Source organism: Pygoscelis adeliae, unplaced genomic scaffold (assembly GCF_000699105.1).
Source record: "Pygoscelis adeliae isolate BGI_AS28 unplaced genomic scaffold, ASM69910v1 Scaffold265, whole genome shotgun sequence".
NCBI classification, from domain to species: domain Eukaryota; kingdom Metazoa; phylum Chordata; class Aves; order Sphenisciformes; family Spheniscidae; genus Pygoscelis; species Pygoscelis adeliae.
Genome location: NW_008824810.1, coordinates 429,744 through 449,229, shown reverse-complemented (window position 1 = coordinate 449,229; position 19,486 = coordinate 429,744). Strand labels below are relative to the sequence as shown.

Below are 19,486 nucleotides of genomic sequence, written 5' to 3'. Positions count from 1 at the left end.
TGTTACTGGCACCCGCTCCTGCAGCTGCGAGGCAGGACCAGCGCCCTGGGCTGCTGCCTACCAGTCTCTCAGGATGAAGCCTCCCCTACGCCTCACGGCAATTTTCCCTCTCCTGTTTGCCTCATGTAGTTAGAGCAGCTGAATTTTCAAACCTGGTTTCTTCTAAAATGTGCTAAGCTTATGAGGATATAAAAAAGTACACGTTTTATGTGTCAGGAATTAGGGGGAAGCTCCTGTATACAGGGCATTGAGACGGGACATTATCTTCTATTAATTGTGTTTGCATTGCAGCAATATTTGCACCACACTCCAAAAGGCCTCTCCCCTGTTACAGCATACACTCAGCCCATTTTAAATTGCAGAACCTCTTCTCTGGGAGTAAACCCTTTTTTTTGGTGGTCCTAATATGTGCAAGAGATTTTTCAAAAGCCCCGATATAATAAAACACAGTCAAAATTTACAAAATCCCCATTTTTTTCCAAGAGCCAGCACTAAACCATGTTTAGGTGGTTTCATTTTAAATGCCAAATGCCTCTAAAAATCTTTGTATGAAGCCTTTAGAGCATATGCATCTCCTCTCCACAATTCACAGGCAGGCTGACTGTCAGCCACACGCTAATTGTGCGTTTGTTAGTGAAAACCTGGGTATGTCTGTACAGCGAGGAAACCAATGAACTACGTTAAAAGTACATACTTGGCCCGCTTTTGGAATCAAGACACATAACCCTTTGACCTTCTGGTGGTATCGCTCTCCTGCATCTCTCCTATTTAAAGCATGTGTATTTTATGAAGCGTTAACAGACAAATAAACAAACGTATAGACCACAAAATCCAAAGTCTGCATTAGTCGCCAAAAGTAGCCACTGGAGTGAAGAGAGATTTCAGAATGTGATCTCTCAATACAATGACTCTGTATCTGTAAAAAACAAAAGTCCAGATGTGTATTTTAAGACATCAAGTCTAAAACATGAGATATGTGTACATGTCAGAACCGAGGCTGTTGCCTGAAAGGACACATCTCGGAAAGAATCACCACGCTGAGGGTTACTTCTGCAGTGACTAACTGATCTACCTGATGAGAAGGTAAAATGATGCAAACTGGTTTGGGTGTGTAAGGATTCTACACTGTTGAAACTTTGAGATATGTACAGTAGAGGAGAAATTAAATGTTATTTTACTTTTCCCTATTCCTTTCATCCAGCTGTTTCTCCACTCCCCATTCAGCATTCAGGAAAAAAAAACAAACGGAAAAGGGGGATGAAACCCTTTTTTTTTTCAGATCTAGCTTGTGGATTGGGTTAAACATTTTCAGTAGCAGAATATTAGCAGTTAATGACACTCAGATCGTTTGATCTTCAGCTCATTAATAACTAACACGCCATTTTGGAACCACAGCTTCCCATCTTTTAATTCTTCTCCTGTGTTGCAGAGGGGGAGGAGCTGCCCTTGCTGGCAGACTGCAATTCCTGTGGGACAGAAGTGATTAAAAACGTAACTAGCTCCTTGCTGTTTTGCTGTCCTGCTGGAAGAATTATTTCAGGGGCATTCAAAGGAAGGGAGGCATGGTTCCATAAGCACAGTGTCTTTAATGAAGCTTGTTAAATGATAAGCGATTTTCTGCATTGACAAAGTGTAATAGGTTTACTTTTTCATTGTTAAACAGAGATGTTCCTGCCGAAGGTTTCCGTTCCTTCTTTGAGCCACACGGGCGGCGACTCCCCACGTGATACCACTAAAGGAGTGATGATCACCAGAAAGAGAAGTGAAGAAAGTGAGAAATGAGCAGCTGGAGGTACGCAGGGTGTGGGAGGAGGGAAGGAGGATTTCCCAAAGTGGGTCACTGACAAAACAGACGCCTTCTCCTATTGCAGCTCCGTCCCCTGTCCCAACTGCCATCGCTGCACCCTGTTCCCGCCGGCTCCGCTCCCCGGTGGTGCAGAAGGTCGCGGGACCTGCTGTGCTCTAACTGGGGGGCAGGAACAGTAATTTTTTTGAAAAATATTTTTTTTTCAAGTCAATTCCTGGTTGTGCTTACATGGCAAAAGCAACGCCCCTAGCTCTAAGTAAGGGAAGAAGCTGCCCACAGTTCAATAAATACAATGAGAAGATCCAGAGCCAATTAAAATGTGATGAGGCTATAAAAATACAGCCAAGGTACGTAAGGTTAAAAACCCCCAAACCTCTCAAGTGACCCTCCCTCTCCCCCCAAAACAATAGATGGGAAGCATCCGATGACCAGGACATTTATGTCGCAGTGAACGCTAGCAGCATACATCAAATAAAAACTAAAGGACCAGCTACTGAGGGAATGAATTTCATGTTCCCTCCCCTGCACAAAAGGCTACCAGAGGTTCCTGGACTCCAGTTCATGTTCATGTGGCTTGGCCTGGCTTTTCTGAACAGGCCTAAACAAAAGCACTACAGAAGCATTACGAAATCAAAGAAATGAAAATTACCATGTTTATGACGACTTCAGTAAACACCATCCCAAAGTCGAAAGATTCTTAATGCACGAGAGAGTTAAATGGGAAAATGAGTAAAATCAGTTTTACCAAATATAAACGTCAGAAACAATAAACGGTCCTGCAACCATTCTGTCTCTGGTAACTTGCATTAAAATATATATAAAGTGTTCTGGGAACTGAAGCAATGCTTCAGTTCAATAAAACTAATGCAATTAAAGAGAAAGAATCCTGTTTTTCCCCTGCTTGCAATTTCAAATGAGAGCTTCCTAAAACTTGTGACCATTGCTGGAATCCAATTCAGGACCCTGGCTGATCAAATTCCCAACGCTGGCACCATGCCTTTGAGGTATTATAAAGTGCTGCTCATCACACCAGCTCTGTCTATAAATGCTCCAGATAACTTTAAAGTGCAGACGCCCCATTTTGAAACAGGCAAGTGTTCACTGAGAATCAAAATGGAGTCATCAAATGCCTGCAGCCTTCAGCCAGCGCTTCTTTTCTTGCAAGGCAACAAAGGAAAATGCGTTAGCACAAAAACATCTCCCTGTAACATTTTTTTAAACTTGGAAAGCTTTGCAGGACAGCACACCTACACAAAGCCGCAGGTTTCTGACACCCTGTAGAGCAAGTGTCTTATTCTGTAATTCATCCCAGGGCTGAGAAACCGCCAGGCTAATGAGCTCTCCTGCAGCCTCTTCCCCTGCAGGTGCTTCCCTGGAAGCACAATCTTAAATCAGACACCACCATGCCAGATGTAACACCCCAAACACGAACCCTTCCCTCCCAACGTGGCTTAAGAAAGCCACGGCAGCACTAGCATCTGACTTGGATGAAAACACAAACTTCTTTTCCATTCAGACAGTGGGAGCCGAATTAATGCCTCAGCTTCTTTAATGCTGAGAGCCACATCTTGGGAATTCAGTACGGGAACATATTAATCTCTCCGATAGGTGATAACGCAATATATTACTGGTGGGGGAGCCAGCACATCAGCGCTGTGATAGTGACCCTGACCAGCAGATGACTGAAAGGGCAAGGAGAGAAGGAGCTCCTCTAGCTTGAAGGCACGGCCTCAACTTTGGCAGGCAGTCCTTCACTCTTGTCCCACTACTAATTTTCCAATGCATTACTTCGCCACTTGGGTATCCAGAAATGCTCATTACGAAGGTATGTGACAGCCCCTGATAATACATGTCTGTGGCAAAATAATTGATCCCTCTTTGCGGTGGTGATCTTTAACGCTCATAGGGCACGGTAGGTTATTAGATGGAAGGCACCCTTGGATGGTCTCCAGCGTAATACGTTACCAGACAGCAATGTGCCAACTATCTATCACTTACAAAATAATGTCATCCCTGAAAAAGGGCCTGGCAGCAGGGGTTAGGGGAGGAAGAGAGTTTAATTATATTTGTGGACGAAAAGATGTCCCGAGAAGAGTGGGCAGCCTGATTATTTATTGGCTGTTCAAAAGCACTCAACGCAATCTAAGAACAAGATCAGGCTCTGAGATACAGTGGTTCGCATTGCTGTTACAGACTCTAGCCTTGAAGTCAAGTTCATGCTGAAGAACAAAATTACCTCTTACAATATGTGGTTTACTTCTGAAAATGAAAAGGGTAAGAGATGTATTAGTAATGTTGGCATTAGTGGAGGCAGCTGTTTTTAGATATTTGGTATTTCAGGGATGTGAGTTTAGCATCGTTATTAGAAGTACAGCTTACTATATTCCTCTGCTAACTTTCCAACAGTGAGCAGATGGTTACCCTATTACCAACCATTTGCATTTAACATATTGTAATGATTTATATACCACGTCACCGAGCAAAGTGAAAACAGTCGATGGCAACTAATTAGTTGAGTGTGAAGACGCATATCTCAATGTATATATCCTTATTGTAATCAAATTTTATCTCTTTGGTTGTTAATAGGTTTAATGTGCAGCGTAACAGAAATACTGATGGCAATTAAACACGAACCACCACGTCCCTCTGTCATCGGGACAGCATTGCTGTTGTTAACATTTGTACCAGTACTCCCGTTACATGCCTGTTTTATGAGTGATGGTGCACGGAGGACAGATTATCACAATCCACTGTGCTTCTCTACCAGTCTTTCTTAAGTGTATTTCAAAATACTTTATAAATCTTAATAGATCGGATGCTGGCTCATATTACAGGCCAACACACAGCTAGAGAGGGTAGAAGCGGGGATACTGCATGGCAGAGAGGAAAGACACGGCATAGCTCCCATAAAGATAGAAATAGATTGAAGGGTGAAAAAGAAAAGAATCACAAGGTCTTCCAGGGAGTTTACAAGGAAGAAGCAGACAACTATTGACATTTGCACAAACAAAGTCAGAGGATGTTCAAAGGAGGGTTCAAAGAAAGAGCATAACTTAAGAAAACTGCCCTCCAGCACTGGGATATGGGCCTGTGTACGTACCACATGTATTGCATTATCCATAGTGTGTCCCAAGGCCTGATGAGCCTTAACCCGCAGTATGAAGCTATGGATTATCAGCCTCTTCCTGAAATGTTTTTGTTTGTTTTTAGGCTTATTTTAAAACAGTGGTCATCACCCCAGAAACGTCAAAATAATCATCAGTGAAGTATGGCTATGTTACTCCAGAGCATGGCAGCATTTCCAGCATAAAAGTCATACCAATCATTCCTTCCAGTTGCTACTTGCTCAGAAGTCTGGATGAACTGTTGTGTAAGCAACCAGATGCTGTTCACAGACAGACTCTAGGGCTCCAAGGACTCGGTCTGCTGCAAAAATTAAAGGTGGTCTCATACAGGAGTGGTAGTATATCAAGAAGTTCTGCAGTTCCTGCTCCCTCCTAATGTCCTTAGGATGCCTCTTGCCATTCAGCATCCCTTCATTTCTACCACGTTCCGCGAATCTAACCAGGACACAGCCCGTTGTCCTGCAAAGGGCTGCAGCTAACATTATGCTTTCCTGAATGCGTCAGCAGCCAGACTTTCTCTTGGGAATGCTACTTGCAGCATAACCCCTTGGCTCCTTTTCCCTGACCATATTACTGCCTGCTAAATTCACAGCATTGCCGTTTCTTTCTGTAGCTCTTTTCTTACTTTTCCATGAACAAGATTATATCCTATGAAAACAGAATTACAGCAGTGTTGAAAACTCACCCTGCTGTTCAGCCCAGTTTACAAGATGTTCTACCTGTGTTTTACTGAGGATCTTTGGTGCCGACTCATTTGCAGCACAGCCCACTGCGATCAAGTAAGAACCACGATGAGTCCCTCTGTGCACTAGTACTGCTGAGGCCCATTAATCCCAGAGACGGACTCAAGAGTGAAGGAGAGGAAGGGTTCTCACGGACCCCCTGTAATTAGACGATTAGACCTTGACCTTTACTAATTCACTTTCCAGTTTTCTGAATAGGTGTCTCCTTGTGACTGTATCACTGGACTTGGCAGAACCGTCCTGCTTTACATCAGCCTTATTACATGAAGATGAGAGGATGAAAAGACTGAGAGGTGTGGGGTTTTTTTCTCATTTCTTTTAAACAGAAGCTGGGACAGCCTCCTTACTCCTGTCCTCCCTCCCTTCTTTCTTTCTTTCCTTCTGTCCTCCCTTCCTCTCCATCACTTGTTTTCCCTCACTCCTCCTACATGAACGCATTTGAAACTCATCAGTTTAATACAGGTAACTTCACCGAAATTAATCCCGATCTACAGGATGGCATCTGAAACTAGTATCAGGTCTGGTCTCGTTTCAGTACTTAACTTCTTATAACATACAGGGAGTGATACACAGCATTTACTACGGCACTGTGCTAGAGGGAAATAAGAGGAAAGGCAGCAAAGTTAACTCTCTTAGTTTCAAATATTTCCCTAGAAACCCGCTGAACGATGGCTCATTTATTACAACAAACAAAAAAGATTAATAGATTAATAGAGAGAAACATCACCTGTGTCAAGAGAAAGCACGTGGATATTCTGGGTTCAACTACTACCTTCTGAGGCACTTCACACACGAGGAGTGGCCAGGAAAAAAGCACGTGTAATTAGGTACTGAGATGGACAAAACTAACGGCAGGCAATCTCACCACGCTGGTACCGTGGAAGGGATCAGAATGTTAAATTAAAAAACAAAAGAAAAACCCAAACCCTATAAGTTGGTAGTTCCTGTTACTTGTGAAACAGTTGGAAATTTTTAAACTTTTAAGATGATAATATGTTGTACCAGTCCAGCTTTAACTTCAACCTGAAGTACGTCCCCGTGCCAGGAATCATTTGTATATGCCATCCAGGAGATCCTTAAGCTTATTTCAGTGTTTGCATTAAATTGAACTCTTTTGAAATGAAAAGCTTAAAGGAAAGAAAGTTTCTGCAAGATATTGGAATCACTGAATTTATTCAGAAAGGCTCTTTGGATAGCTTTTCAGCATACAAAGTAATACAGAAAGAAAAATTCTCATTTCTTTCATCAGGAGTTTCATCTCTACTCCTTTAATGTTCAATGGCAAAATGAATTATACTACAAAGAGGCTTGGTGCCTCTCCTCAAACACCCTGATCGTGCACGATACCGACCTTCCTTGAGACAGCTGGGGGAGATCGGTATGGAAATACTTGACATCTTGCAAAACGAGCCAAGAAAAGATGATCAAATGCTAATGAGCAGAGGTGGTGAGTGAAACCTGGTGATTTAAACCCACTAGTTTCAAAAGCGTAGAGCAGAATTAGAGACCTAGTCAGCCGTCCAGACTCTGATGCTCTGCTCCCCTGCCAGTCACTACAAGACCGAGACCCCTCTGAGCTGATGGACAGGACCTGTGTCGCCAGGATGGAGGGCGGAAACCAGCGTTATTTGAACATGGGCAGGAGTAAAACCCACCCAGGCCACCTGTACTGAGCAAACCACTGGAGACTGCTCATGTGTGAATAAACACAGTGACCGTTTAATTATTTCCGTTCCTGATGATCCTAGATTTGTTTACAGAAAATGAAGGACTATTTTCCTTAGCGACATATTACAGTAGATATATTAAAAAAAGCTAATTGCACTTGGGAGTTAAAGATAAATCGACATGCTCTTAAATACATACATTTCTTTTTCTTTCCTGTTCTCTAATGAATTCATAATTTAATTGGAGAAACTGCTAGATTTCCTCCAAATACTAGTGAAAATCTCAAAGGGGAACAAGCCGCTTATGCAAGTGTTCTCGTAAAACAAAGAGTATTCAAGTATGGTAAACAAATACTAGAAACAAGAATAGTATTCAGTTGTCTCCTTAAAAGCTTCAAGCCTACATATCTTCATATTGATGGTCTGGTTCTGAGCTGAACATTAATGAAAACATTTTCTATTATAAATAAAACTAAAGCACGTCTATGGATTACCACTTCCCTAGGGCAAAGTTCTGCTTTTGGGTAAATTACAGAGCGTTATTATTACAGCGTTGTCAAGCGTATGCCAGGGTAACATACAGAATTAATCCAATTAATCCATCCGTAGAATGGACCTGTGGAATCAGCCGGAGGAGGAAACCTGGTACAACCCAGCCGCCACGGCGCGACCGTCCGCTGAAGGCTGCCGCACAAGCTCCGGACTCAGGGGGGCAGATCAGCTCTTTTTAAGAGGGAGGGCACTCCCCTACCCCAAATCCACCACAGCCGCGCTGAGGGGTGCAGGGGCACAGCTGGCAGGAGGGGCAGGCTGACTCAAGAGACAGAAGAGCCCCAACCCCCTAAGTAGCAAATATGCTTTCCTTCAGAGTAATTTATTCAGATTCTGAGATGGATTTAAGTTTAGAAGGGAGAATGTGAGAGCGAGGAACTGTTAAAACTGAGGATACTTTTCACTCGCGTACTGCGACTTAGAGGTTTCTATTGCTGTTGGAACTGCAACCGTAGCTGAGACAGGGTCAGAAAACCCTGGGGCTTAAGTACAGAAGCTTCAAGGCGAGAAGAGTATAAAAATAAATTCCAAAGGGCTTAATAACATTGTACAGAGGCTGGATATTCTGGTGTCAGAAGGAAACTGGTGGCTCTTAGATCAAAACCTAATCACCCAAAAGCAATAAGATCCTTTGTTTTAGCCAGCTAGTCATTCTGCCAGCCACCGGGGCAGGGTTTCTGTACTAGCATCCTGAATTACAGTTAATTTACAGCGTATAAATGTACACGTCATTGACAATATAACAGTTAAAGCAAAAATACTTTGGAATGAACGTGGTTAAGCCTTTAGCAGCCTGATCCAAAATCTGCTAGGAACCTTTTGCTTGACTTCAAAGGAATTATTATCAGCGTTTTAGTGAACTTCCACAAAAAAAAAAAGTTAAAAAAGGGAGCTGTGTCTCACGGCTTACTGCCAGGACTGTCCTTCCCGTGGAACTGAAGACAGGCAGAGCTCGCAGACAATCCAGGCCACCTCTGCAGGCAGCGAAGTGAGAGAAACCTTCCTGAGGTTACCGCACAGGACACCCTCTGATTCTCTGCAGCAAGGCCAGACGAGGGGAAAAAAATGTCTGCTCTTTCTTATCCCATCCCAGAAGACTTTATTTATGCATTAGTCGACCTTTCTAGCCGTTAGGACCATCTTGCTTCAGCAGTTAATTAACACAAGTGCCATAATTTAATACAGTTAATGCTACTTGATGCCCTTTAATGTACCTTCCATTAGTGATATTATTGTAGTATTACCCTGTAAATTAAAATGAGATCAAGACTAAGAGAGGCTCTCTTTAATTAAGGTACTGGCACACTGCATCGTCCATTATTCACTAGAAAAAATCACCCTGATTTAGGGAAGCAGACCATCAGTAACTCAGAATTAGTTCGTGTGGATTATTAGGTTTCTTGAATAATGTGAGCACAATGGGGTTGCTGAAATTGCTAAGAGCCGCGCTTCCTTTTTTTCATCATCTTAATAAATACACAATGGAAGTGGTAAATTGAAGATGAATAAACAGGTGGTAATAGAGGAGGTAAGGCGTTCATCAGAGTACACAGGCTTTCATCTCTAAAGCAACGCACCTCGGACTTATTTCACACCAAAATGCAAAGCAATGACAAAACAAACCCTATATTAAGTGGGCAAATCTCCTATCTATAATTCATTGTGAAGTATTAACTACTCCAACATCTTGTACATTAAATATGGCAGCTTTAAGAGAGATGCTTTTCACTGTCATCAATCCTTAAAATACAGTGTGAAACAAATTACATTTTATGCTGCCTTTAGAAATATGCTATTATGAGCTTTGGTGATTTTAACTATATTTAACCTACAGGTTACTTTTTTCAGTAAAAGGACTAGCTTTAAAATGCGTCTGCTAGCATCACTCATCCACCACATGTCAAGCTCCTTGGTAACGTCCCTTTGTATCCCGGCCTCATGGAATAGTCTAGTCTAGCTTTACTAAATGTATATAAATATCTAGGTCTCAAACCCCAGAATATGAAACATTGTAGGGAAAAAAAAAAAGTAACTTAATTTCCAGTTAACATTCTAAATTAACCGCAAGGGCTGGAAAGCTCAGCCGAACCAGAAACGGCAGCACAAACCCCCTGGTAAGCTTGCTCCCCCTCCATCGTGTTCCCATGCTCGGGGCGTGCCAGGGCACATGACCATAATGCTGATTTGGGGACTCTTCGGGGGGGCCCTATAAGGTTTCTGGTAGGAGACCAAAAATACCTAAACCCAGGTGAAAGTGGGCCTATTGCAAGTTACCTTTGGTGAGACTAAATAATCAGGGGCTGCGTACTGCAGCCCCACAGCTACTCTAGCAGTAAGCAAGCCCATAAATTCTTCAGCAGGGAGGGCTCACTACATACTGAAGGAAAGACCACCAAATCCCTAAAGAGCTGTTCTTCTCATTAGCAGAAGAGTGATAAGAATTCACATGAATCTAATCTAGAGAGACACTATTACACACCAGATATTTCTTTTAAAGCATGTGTCCAATTACTGCAGCATTTAGACAACAAGCATCAGCATCAGATAAGTTCTTTGTACAGTCACGCTTCATTTTTATAGATAATTTTTCACAGGATTGCTGTGGCCCAGATGTGCTCGGAAGGTTTCTGTTTCTAATTTGCATGCAATGCACTCTTTTTTAATCCTTCAGATGCTTTCTTTGATAAAGTACTGATAGTTTAATTGAAGTCAGACTAAGCTCCAAATGGGTTTTCAGATGAGGAGCAGGCTTTCCTTAAAGTGTAAGGACCTTCAAATCCTGAGCTTTGATCGGATCCCTCTGTAGAGCTAACCTATGTGGGGTCCAATGGAGAAAGGACACACATTAAATAGAACATGTGTTACTTTTTTATATACTGAGGCTAATGTTACTAAACTATTTCAAACAGTATCTTAAGCGGTCCATGATCCACTTAGCCCTCTCAAGAGACTGCTGAAAAATAATTTACAACGTAACTAATGAGAGTTACAATAAGAATTAAAACAGTAACATTTACCTTACACTTTCACACATGCAAATAGTGATTCTGTACGTATGCCTATGTATTCGGTGTGGACACAGAAGCTTGTAACTGCATGCTAAATCTACGGTCCTAAGAAATGTATTTTGATGTCATATAAAAACATATCAGCACTGCAAAAGAACTTATGCATTCAAATCTGTATGTGGCATCAATCCTTCCTTTACATAAAGTTAGAGGAATATTTCTCAATAGATTACATCACAGTAATTTGATTCTATTTTGATTTTATGTATCGATTTTTGCAATACGGAAATGCTTATGAACATGACAGGCTTGTATGAAAGAGGCAGAAAATGGCAAACTCGCTACAGCAGTAATACAAATATAGTCACCAGTGTTTTATATAATCACTGTCTCTATTTTCTTTCATTCAGGCTTGTGTCTGCAAAAAATGCCCTGGCCTTCCAAGATACATTAGCTTTCCTGTTCGTTTTGATACTTAGCTTCTCTTTAAAAAATAAAAAAAAAAGTTTTTTAAAAAGGAAGATTTGAACTCCCTATAGAAGAGACAGAGGAGAAGGAAAAGGTGCATTAGAGAGGTGAGTGAATTGCTATTAGAGAAGGTCCCATTTATTTCTTCTGAACAAACTGGCATCCAAGACACCTGTAAAGGATATCACCCTCCTGCCTGAGGTCATCAGTCAATTGCTAGTTTGAGTTGGGAAGAAAATTTCCCGATAGGAACGTCATTGCACAGCTATTATTTTTGGGACTACGGCACCTGATACCAGCCGCTGCTTGCCCCAGAGGGACTATGTGTCTTGAACCCGGCTGAGTAATCATCTTTGCTGTATTCAAATCAGTCTCTCCAAAACACTGTTGCTTTTTTCTGTTTTACTTAGGCTTCACTGCATTTCAGAGCTAATTAAAGTACAAGGAATGGACTCTCATCTCTGCCGCCTTCCTTGTTCACAGGCAGTTCCCAGCCGGACCTAGTGGGAGGGGTCCGCGCAAGGGCTGCTGTATCACTTACAGCTTATGTTAAAGGCCTGAAAAAGTCCAACGATAAAACAGAATCTTTTTAGCTAACTGCCATCAGATGAGGCTCCAACGGTAAAAAAGCAGAAAATGTCCTAATGCCAGGGTGAATTCCTGAGCCAACCTAAGAAACTCTTAATATCATCCTGCTCGTGAGACCTGGGGCTTAAGATCCCAGGCTAGCGACAGTGAACACCCGGGACTTTGTGCCGCTGAGTCAGAAACTTCCAGTATGACCAGAAGCAGACTTCAACCGAGCCCGATTCCAGCAAACATGTCTTGGCAGAAAATGTCATCGTGTTTGGGGACATAAACGGTTTTGAATAACCTCTAAAACCAAACATACATGCCTGTTTCTAAAGGTACATATTCTCTTACCTTCCATATACCCTTATGTCTGAAATTGCATAAAAGTAGCGTGCCAGGTGTTGCTCATCTACATATATTTCTCCGGTTGCTGGCCTAAGCAGTCTTATCCTCAGATCCGTGACGGTAAAGAAATCTCTTAACTTCTTGGTTGTGTCAAGCTGGCCATAAAGAGAAGCCATGTTATGAAGCCGAGGTCCAGCAAAAAAAGCAAATCTATCTTTGATTTCAAAGTGGATTATTTTACTATTTGTCATGTACCCCGTAGAGTATTCCTCTGTGCAAATGATTTCTAGGACTGTGTGCTGCGATAAATCCCTCACTGATTTCGGATCCATGTGGAAAGCATCTAAGCAGTCCGTGGCATAGTACTGGTAGGGCTGCCACGTTCGTCCATAGTCGAGCGATTTCTCCAGGATCATTTGGTCTGGACGGCCAGATTCAAAAGTGATAACTATGTTATCTGTCAGCTCAATGGTTTTGTTCCAGGAGAGCGTAATATTAACATGAAGAGGCTTTGGATAATCCTTCCAAGTCGTGGACTGCCAAAATGTGGAGGGATGTCTTCCTTCGAGATCGAACATCAGTTCTGGAGGATGAGCCAGTTCTTGGGTACTTGCATCACATTCATTATTGCACATGTAGGGATTCCCCTGGAAAAGAAGCAAAGCGGTGTTACAAGAGGCAGGGAGGCATGGTATAGTATATGTCATATATATATATGACTGTTACATATAAAGATGTTTCTTGTCTGGCACATGAGAACTGCTGCTTTTTCTCCAGGAGTGAAACCAAGAAAGAAAACACAGATGCTTGCAAGGAATACCCGTTATCTTAACGAGCTTTATCCTGGGTATTTTACCTGTTGAAGTAAATGTACAAACACACACACATACAGCACCCTTGCTTCTGTAACATAAACATTTTTCTTAGTATGTTTTAGAGAAAGAAAAGAGTTTATTTACCCTGAATGACTCAGACCAGCGATCGAGTCACAAAAGACCGAGAACAGTAAGCAAGTCTCTAACAGCTCAGTAACTCCGACTCTTCCTAGAAAGATGCAGCAGCCAAAGAGAATTTCTTTTTAAAACAAGTACGTTCCTCAAGAGCTCTGTTCACAAAAGAACTATTTTTAGGGCAAGTGTTTTGAGGTCAGCAGTGCAGCCCACATGTACTCAGTATGAACCAGTATACCTTCAAGTTTCCTTTCACTTGGGTGTGAAATTTATCATGCTTAACTGTGCTCCCAGCTTAGCACCGCCTTGCCTTAAAACATTTACACTCGCCACCAAAAGCCATTAGAAAAACAGTGCTCGGCCAGCTCTGGGGCTTGATTCAGACATCTGCCATCTTATTACAGGGTAGTGAAGTACTTCAGGAAAGACTTTTCATGAGGTACCAGCTCCAATTTATCAGGACAAGATAATCCAGCACTTGATTAGGTGGGAGATGTCAGCAGCTCCAGCTGGAACGCTGCCGAGGTGGCTGGAGCTCCGAACTGGGGGTTGAGTTAAAAACAGCAACAAAAAAAGCTTGCCAACAGTGCACAGCTTTTACTGCTGCTTGTCCTCTGTAGCAAGGTGAAAGTGAATTATTCTCTTCCTCGCCTTTTGATGCATTAACTTGCACACTACAATCTTCTGCTTCTTCACAAAGGCTATTTTGTCTGCCGATTGGGGATATCTTGCAGCAGTTGCCAAGATATCAGACCCCGTAGGCTGCACTGAATCACGTCTATCTAATTTCAGCTTTCAACAGTACATTCATATTTTGCTACTTGTTCATTCTGTGTTTGTTCCAGAGAGCAACCGCTGGTCTGTATCCTTCCCTCCACCTTACATATGGATTGTGGAAGAAGCCATGCCTCTTTTCACCGATGGTCAGCACTGCTGGGGAAAAAGATGCACATGCCTACACCTAGCGGTGCTCGACAGGGGCCTAAGCGTAGCTGTTATTGTCATTAATCAGAGTTCCCCTCACCTACCCTGAAAACAGAACAAGCCCTGGTATGATAATCAACCTTTTCTTTTCTTATAATTACAGTTAAGCTTCTCTCCGTCTCAAAGCCTGGGGGCAATGAAGCGATTCAATGCCACCCAGTGTGGGAAACGGGTTTCAAACATCAGTTTCCACCCTGGCCACTGCTCTGCTCTTTGACATACCCCCACGAAACACAAGCAGAAGGACTTGTGCACTCACTTTGACCTCCCCACTGGCAACTTCCTCTTACCTGGACAGGGAAATACTATTTTCTTTCTCTCTCTCTTTCCCATTAATACAGCTGAATGCTAAAACTGACAACGATTCACTGGGACTCGAAGTTAGGGGAAAAACCTACAAGGCAACAAAAAGGGTTATTTGAAAAGCAGCACACTGCTTGTTACACTGACGGCTTCAAAGCATGCAGCTGTAACTGAAAATACTCTGTAAAATGTGTCTATAATAAGTCCCTGTTACAGCTCTGATTTCAAGCTCACGGTTGCTATTTCTATGCCTTCCTTTTGAATAAAACAGTGAAAATCAAAAATAAGTTTCAAGCAGAATAGAGAAAACACCGAATTTTTTATTATTTAAGAGCCATTTAATATATCAGACACAAATGCCAGGATTTGCTAACTCACTTAGGCCTTTTCTTTTCCTTAGGGAAAACACACATATTGTGACATCTGTAAGGGTTCCAGACCCTTTGACTATACGTAAATATCAGTTTTGCAGAAAATGCTGAGAGTTGCGTGAATCACACCTTTCTGAGGTTTGCTAGAAAAATCTGGTCACTTCCGTGCCTGTCACCACGAAGCTGCCTGCGTACCCCTAACCTGTATGCTTCTGTCATCGCTTTGGTAAAAGCGACTTCACGGGGAGGTCACGGGTGTTGAAACCCAGCAAATAAATGCTCCTGGGTAGCCAGACAGGTGCATTAAGCACTGCTGAGGGATGGCTTTGGTTTCCTGCTCCACAAGCAACCACCGAGTCTGTTGCGATTCTTCATGTTAAAAACTAAAGCCGCTCTGATCCGCTAGTCCCTGGATGCTGGAGGAGGCATGTTTTATGACTTCCAGCAGGTAACCCAGACTGTGTGGGACATATTGTTTCTTTCTGTATATAAGACTCGATTTCTTTTGCTCCCTTCTTCTTTCACCTTTTCCTTTTTAGCAAAAGCTGAGGTGCCAATATAATCAGAGAACTCTGGGATCCAGGGCTCTAACAAAACACAAGCTAGTGCGAACGCAGTGAGATCGTGAGAGCTGGTAGCAGTAAGGTACCTAAAAGAATGGTGCAGTGAATGCTAAAAATCAGCTTGCTACTGAACGGTAGTCTACATCTCTGTGGGCACAAAGCTTTTTGGGAAGGATGAGGCTACTCCAATTAATGGCAGAGTATAGTGAGAAATGGGTCAGAATCACAGTGCTGTCCCGCACCTGAAACTCTTGCCAGCGGTCATGCCAGTGGCACAACCTGCCACCGAAACCCTGGGGTAAGGACGTGACTGCAAATGAGAATCCTAACAAAAGGCTTCAGGTATATCCTCCCCAATAAATTGAATTATTCTTTTAATTTTATAGCACGCAATTCTCTTTTAAGAGGCGAATGATTTGATGACACCAAAATAACCTGTGTGGAGTTCAGTATTCTAGAGAGGAAATTAGGAGAAAAAAAATCTAAGACGATGTAAGCTGATAAAAAAAATGTCCTTTTTTTCTAACACAGGGAGGAGGAGAGAAATGATGAGTTTAGGTAAGTTCCCCTCTGCCTACTGACATGGCAGTCACTGATGTAATTTTGAACTATTTAGCGTGATTATTGCTTCAGAGGCTTGGAGTCAGATTCACATTTTTCTCTACCAGCAACTTGGCTTTAAACAGCTTCTAATTCATCTTAACTGTAATTTGCATGTTAAGTCATATTTACGTCACCAAAACAGTGTAAAGGGGTCTTACCCTACATGAACGTCCCTTAATACATGTTAGTATGAAAACGATTTATTTAACTGGGATTAGCTACGTTTTTAAATGTCTTGATCTCTGTGATAATCCTCTTTAAGACCTCTATCTCCGTAAAATGCATACAACAAAGAGAAACTTTCCCCAATTTGTGAAAACTAAGCCCGTTCTGTGTTGGGGGCATCTAAAGGACTGGAGCATTAGCAGCGGTAAGTAATTTGGGGACCAGCCGGCAGCCGTAAATAGATCTTCATTTAAGACTTCCAAGCAGCAGCTCTTCAGCTGGACAAGGTGGAAAATATTTATAACTTCTCAAGATGATATTTAAGCCATTAGGAGATTTCTAAATAATTAAACACTAATAAATACTTCTGAACACTTTACTGCCAATTAGCGTAAAAGGTAGCTGAGGCTTTCCCAACACCATGACCATCTAAAAGAAACCCACTATTTTCCTGTACAGTAATTGGAGACTGATACTAAATAGCTCCTCGCAGGCAGGCAGACTAAGTTGCTATTTATTTTGTTTTAGAATGCTCGTGGAATTCAAAATATTACCAAAACTACTGACACAGTCTAAAAGTTTTGGCTTTAGGAGGAGGTACCCATTTTGCAGGCACGGCAAGGGCACGTGGCTGTATCACACGGTTCGAGCACGCTCAGCCCGGGCTGGAAAAAAGCAGAGTTACCTGAGAAGCTGCTGACTAGGGCTGACTGGCCCCAGCAGGGTTTCTCCTCAACTAGCTGGACTTAGTTTGTTTTAGCACACAGTGATGTCTGTTCGTGCCAGCCAGCTTGGACTTTTATAGTAGCGTCTGAGGTGCTCTGCAAGTGTCCCTGCCCGGGACGGGGCGCAGGGGCTGGCCTTGCTCCCGCTGGGCAGGAGCGTGTCTTACCGAGTGCATCTTCAGGAACAACTCGGTGACGGATGGGACGGTGACCCTAGAGTGAGGATTTTGGTTAAAAACAGAGGTCTAGCAGTAGCATGACCTTTGAACGTCAGCAGGGGAGCCGGCAGCGGTGCTGCAGCCGCTGTTCGAGGCTTAAAGTTCGAGCGCTGCCGCTCAGGCGAAGCCGCCTGCCTTTCATCAGGATGGCTCCTCAGTGGCATCCACACAGGCTTAGGGCTTGATTGAAGATGTTGCTTCTTTCAATCTGCTTCCTGTCCACACTAACACCTCATGGACTTTTTTACTCAGGAAGAAAGACAGGGGGGCTTAACCTTTCTGCAGCGTGAATATTGGAAGCTCTATCACAGATTACATGCTGTAATAGACACCTGGCTAAATCCCTACAGAGGATTATGACTTGCATTTTCAAACTGGTGAAGGCTGCTGAGGTCAAGCAGGCCAAGATTTTAAGCAGGAGCAAAATAATTTTTCAAGAAGCGAGTCACAGCAACTGATTTTTATACCGCTGCCTCAAGGTAGTTAGCTCAGATGCACAAGACAAGAAATAAATACAGCCTGACTCATGTTTGGAGTGAGGTTGTGCAGTAAATTACTGCATTCAAGTCACACTTTTGGAAATTACAGAGTATTTCTGTTTTCCTTTCCAAGCGATCATTACAAGTAGTTCTCTTGGTACTGTGCTGTACACTGTAGATGACTAATTAGACAGTAATAGCTAATAGCAGCCATTGCCCTAATGCTTACATTTTGCATGTGGTTTCTAACCAGGAATTACTTGTTTACCATGACAGAGCCAGATTATGAAACCATCAATTGGGAGATACTACTCATTAGGCATTGCCCTACTAAGGGCAAACAGTCAGTGCGGCGGAGGATTGGCAAGGCACCGAACCTGTCACGTGATAACTGATGTTATAAAACTCACTACATCCATTAGCCGGTTTGAGAGCATCTCGGTCAACGTCTGCAGAATTATTGTTGTGATGAAGACAGGGATGGCTGTCGACAAGAACATTTTACCATCAATAGCCTTTCATCACTGCAGTGACAGCATTTTAAGTTAAAGTGATTTAAGTTAAGAAAGAAAAAGTGCTAAAAATCTCAGTGGAAGATTTGATGCTTTTTCACAGAGCTCCCAAGTGAGAGGCATCTGGATGGCCAGACAACCACTTTGAACTCTGAGCTGCAGGCTGAACAACATACATTCTCCAAAACCAGCAAAAAGAAAATAAAAACATGTTTAAATCAATAACTTCTGGGGAGACTTAAAAAGATTAAACCAGGGAGGCTCTGACTGGCCAAAAATAAATAATAATTCTTAACAACTTTGTGCACTTTTACGCTTGAAAGTACATTGCAGATTACGGCCCTGATCCTGCAACAAACTCGGTGCAAGCAGGGCCTTAAAATTCAGGTTTTAAAAAGATAGTTAAGCCTCTAAAGATCTGGCACTTTGCCTTGTGGAACATAGACCTAGCTAATAAATCTTCATGACATCTCCATGAGGTATGGGATCCTATCCCAAATTTACATATAGATGCAGAATCAGAGAGAAATGCTTTTGCATGATGAACTCTGCAATCCCTGATTGTATTGTACTGTTTCTTCCAAAGCCTTTGGTAGACCACGTGAAAGCATTCTTGGCACTCAGAGTAGCTCTCAGATTATTAGATCATGCCTCTCTAATACTATGAACTGAAAATGTATCATAGGAAAACATTTTAATATTTGCAGCACCAAATGTATTGGTGTATTTGGCAAAGGCACTTAATTCCTAGCAGAACATTCTCTCTTTTCAGTTACTTTAGTTACTTTTTGGAAATGCTTTTCAATTTACTTTATGAGGCAGAGTTTTGTTTCCTCTGAAATATCTCTACCCACTTTTTGGGGGGGGGGGGGGAAGCCTACTTATTCCTAGTTGCTAATTTTAGGCTTCTGAGGCTATCTTTGTCTTGGCAACCTTGCTGATGTTATTTTGACCACTTGATCGTTCTGGCGTTAACGGTACCTTAAGGGAGATCTACTGGCACTGACCCAAGTGTGGTTTTGTTATTTCAGAAGCTCAATATTGGTGTTTTCCTCTTGTATCAGCAGGTATCTGGCAAGACAATCACTTCCCTATTTATAGCTTTTGCAATATCATGAGGTGCATAACGCTGTGACCCCATTGTGCTGAGCTCTGGCTGAACAATACGGCAAACGTTCCAAGAAAACCTGGGTTTCTTTACACACCGGATACGTATTTGGGTTTGAGAAACTGAAATCCCAGAGGACGCAGCATCCCTTTCTCTCAGCACATTGGCACTTGTCCTGGGGATGCCAGCCCATCCATGAGAGCGCTCCTTGGACAGG

General features: G+C 42.5%; 1 protein-coding gene across 1 annotated transcript in view; it reads right to left on the bottom strand.

The window, feature by feature from the left end:
- The window catches only part of NTNG1 (netrin G1), a 155,770-nt gene that overhangs the window by 80,396 nt on the left and 55,888 nt on the right, over positions 1-19,486 (bottom strand). The window contains exon 2 of the mRNA XM_009324226.1: positions 12,295-12,935. Coding sequence (XP_009322501.1) covers positions 12,295-12,935 — 641 coding nt within the window. The remainder of the gene's footprint in view (positions 1-12,294; positions 12,936-19,486) is intronic.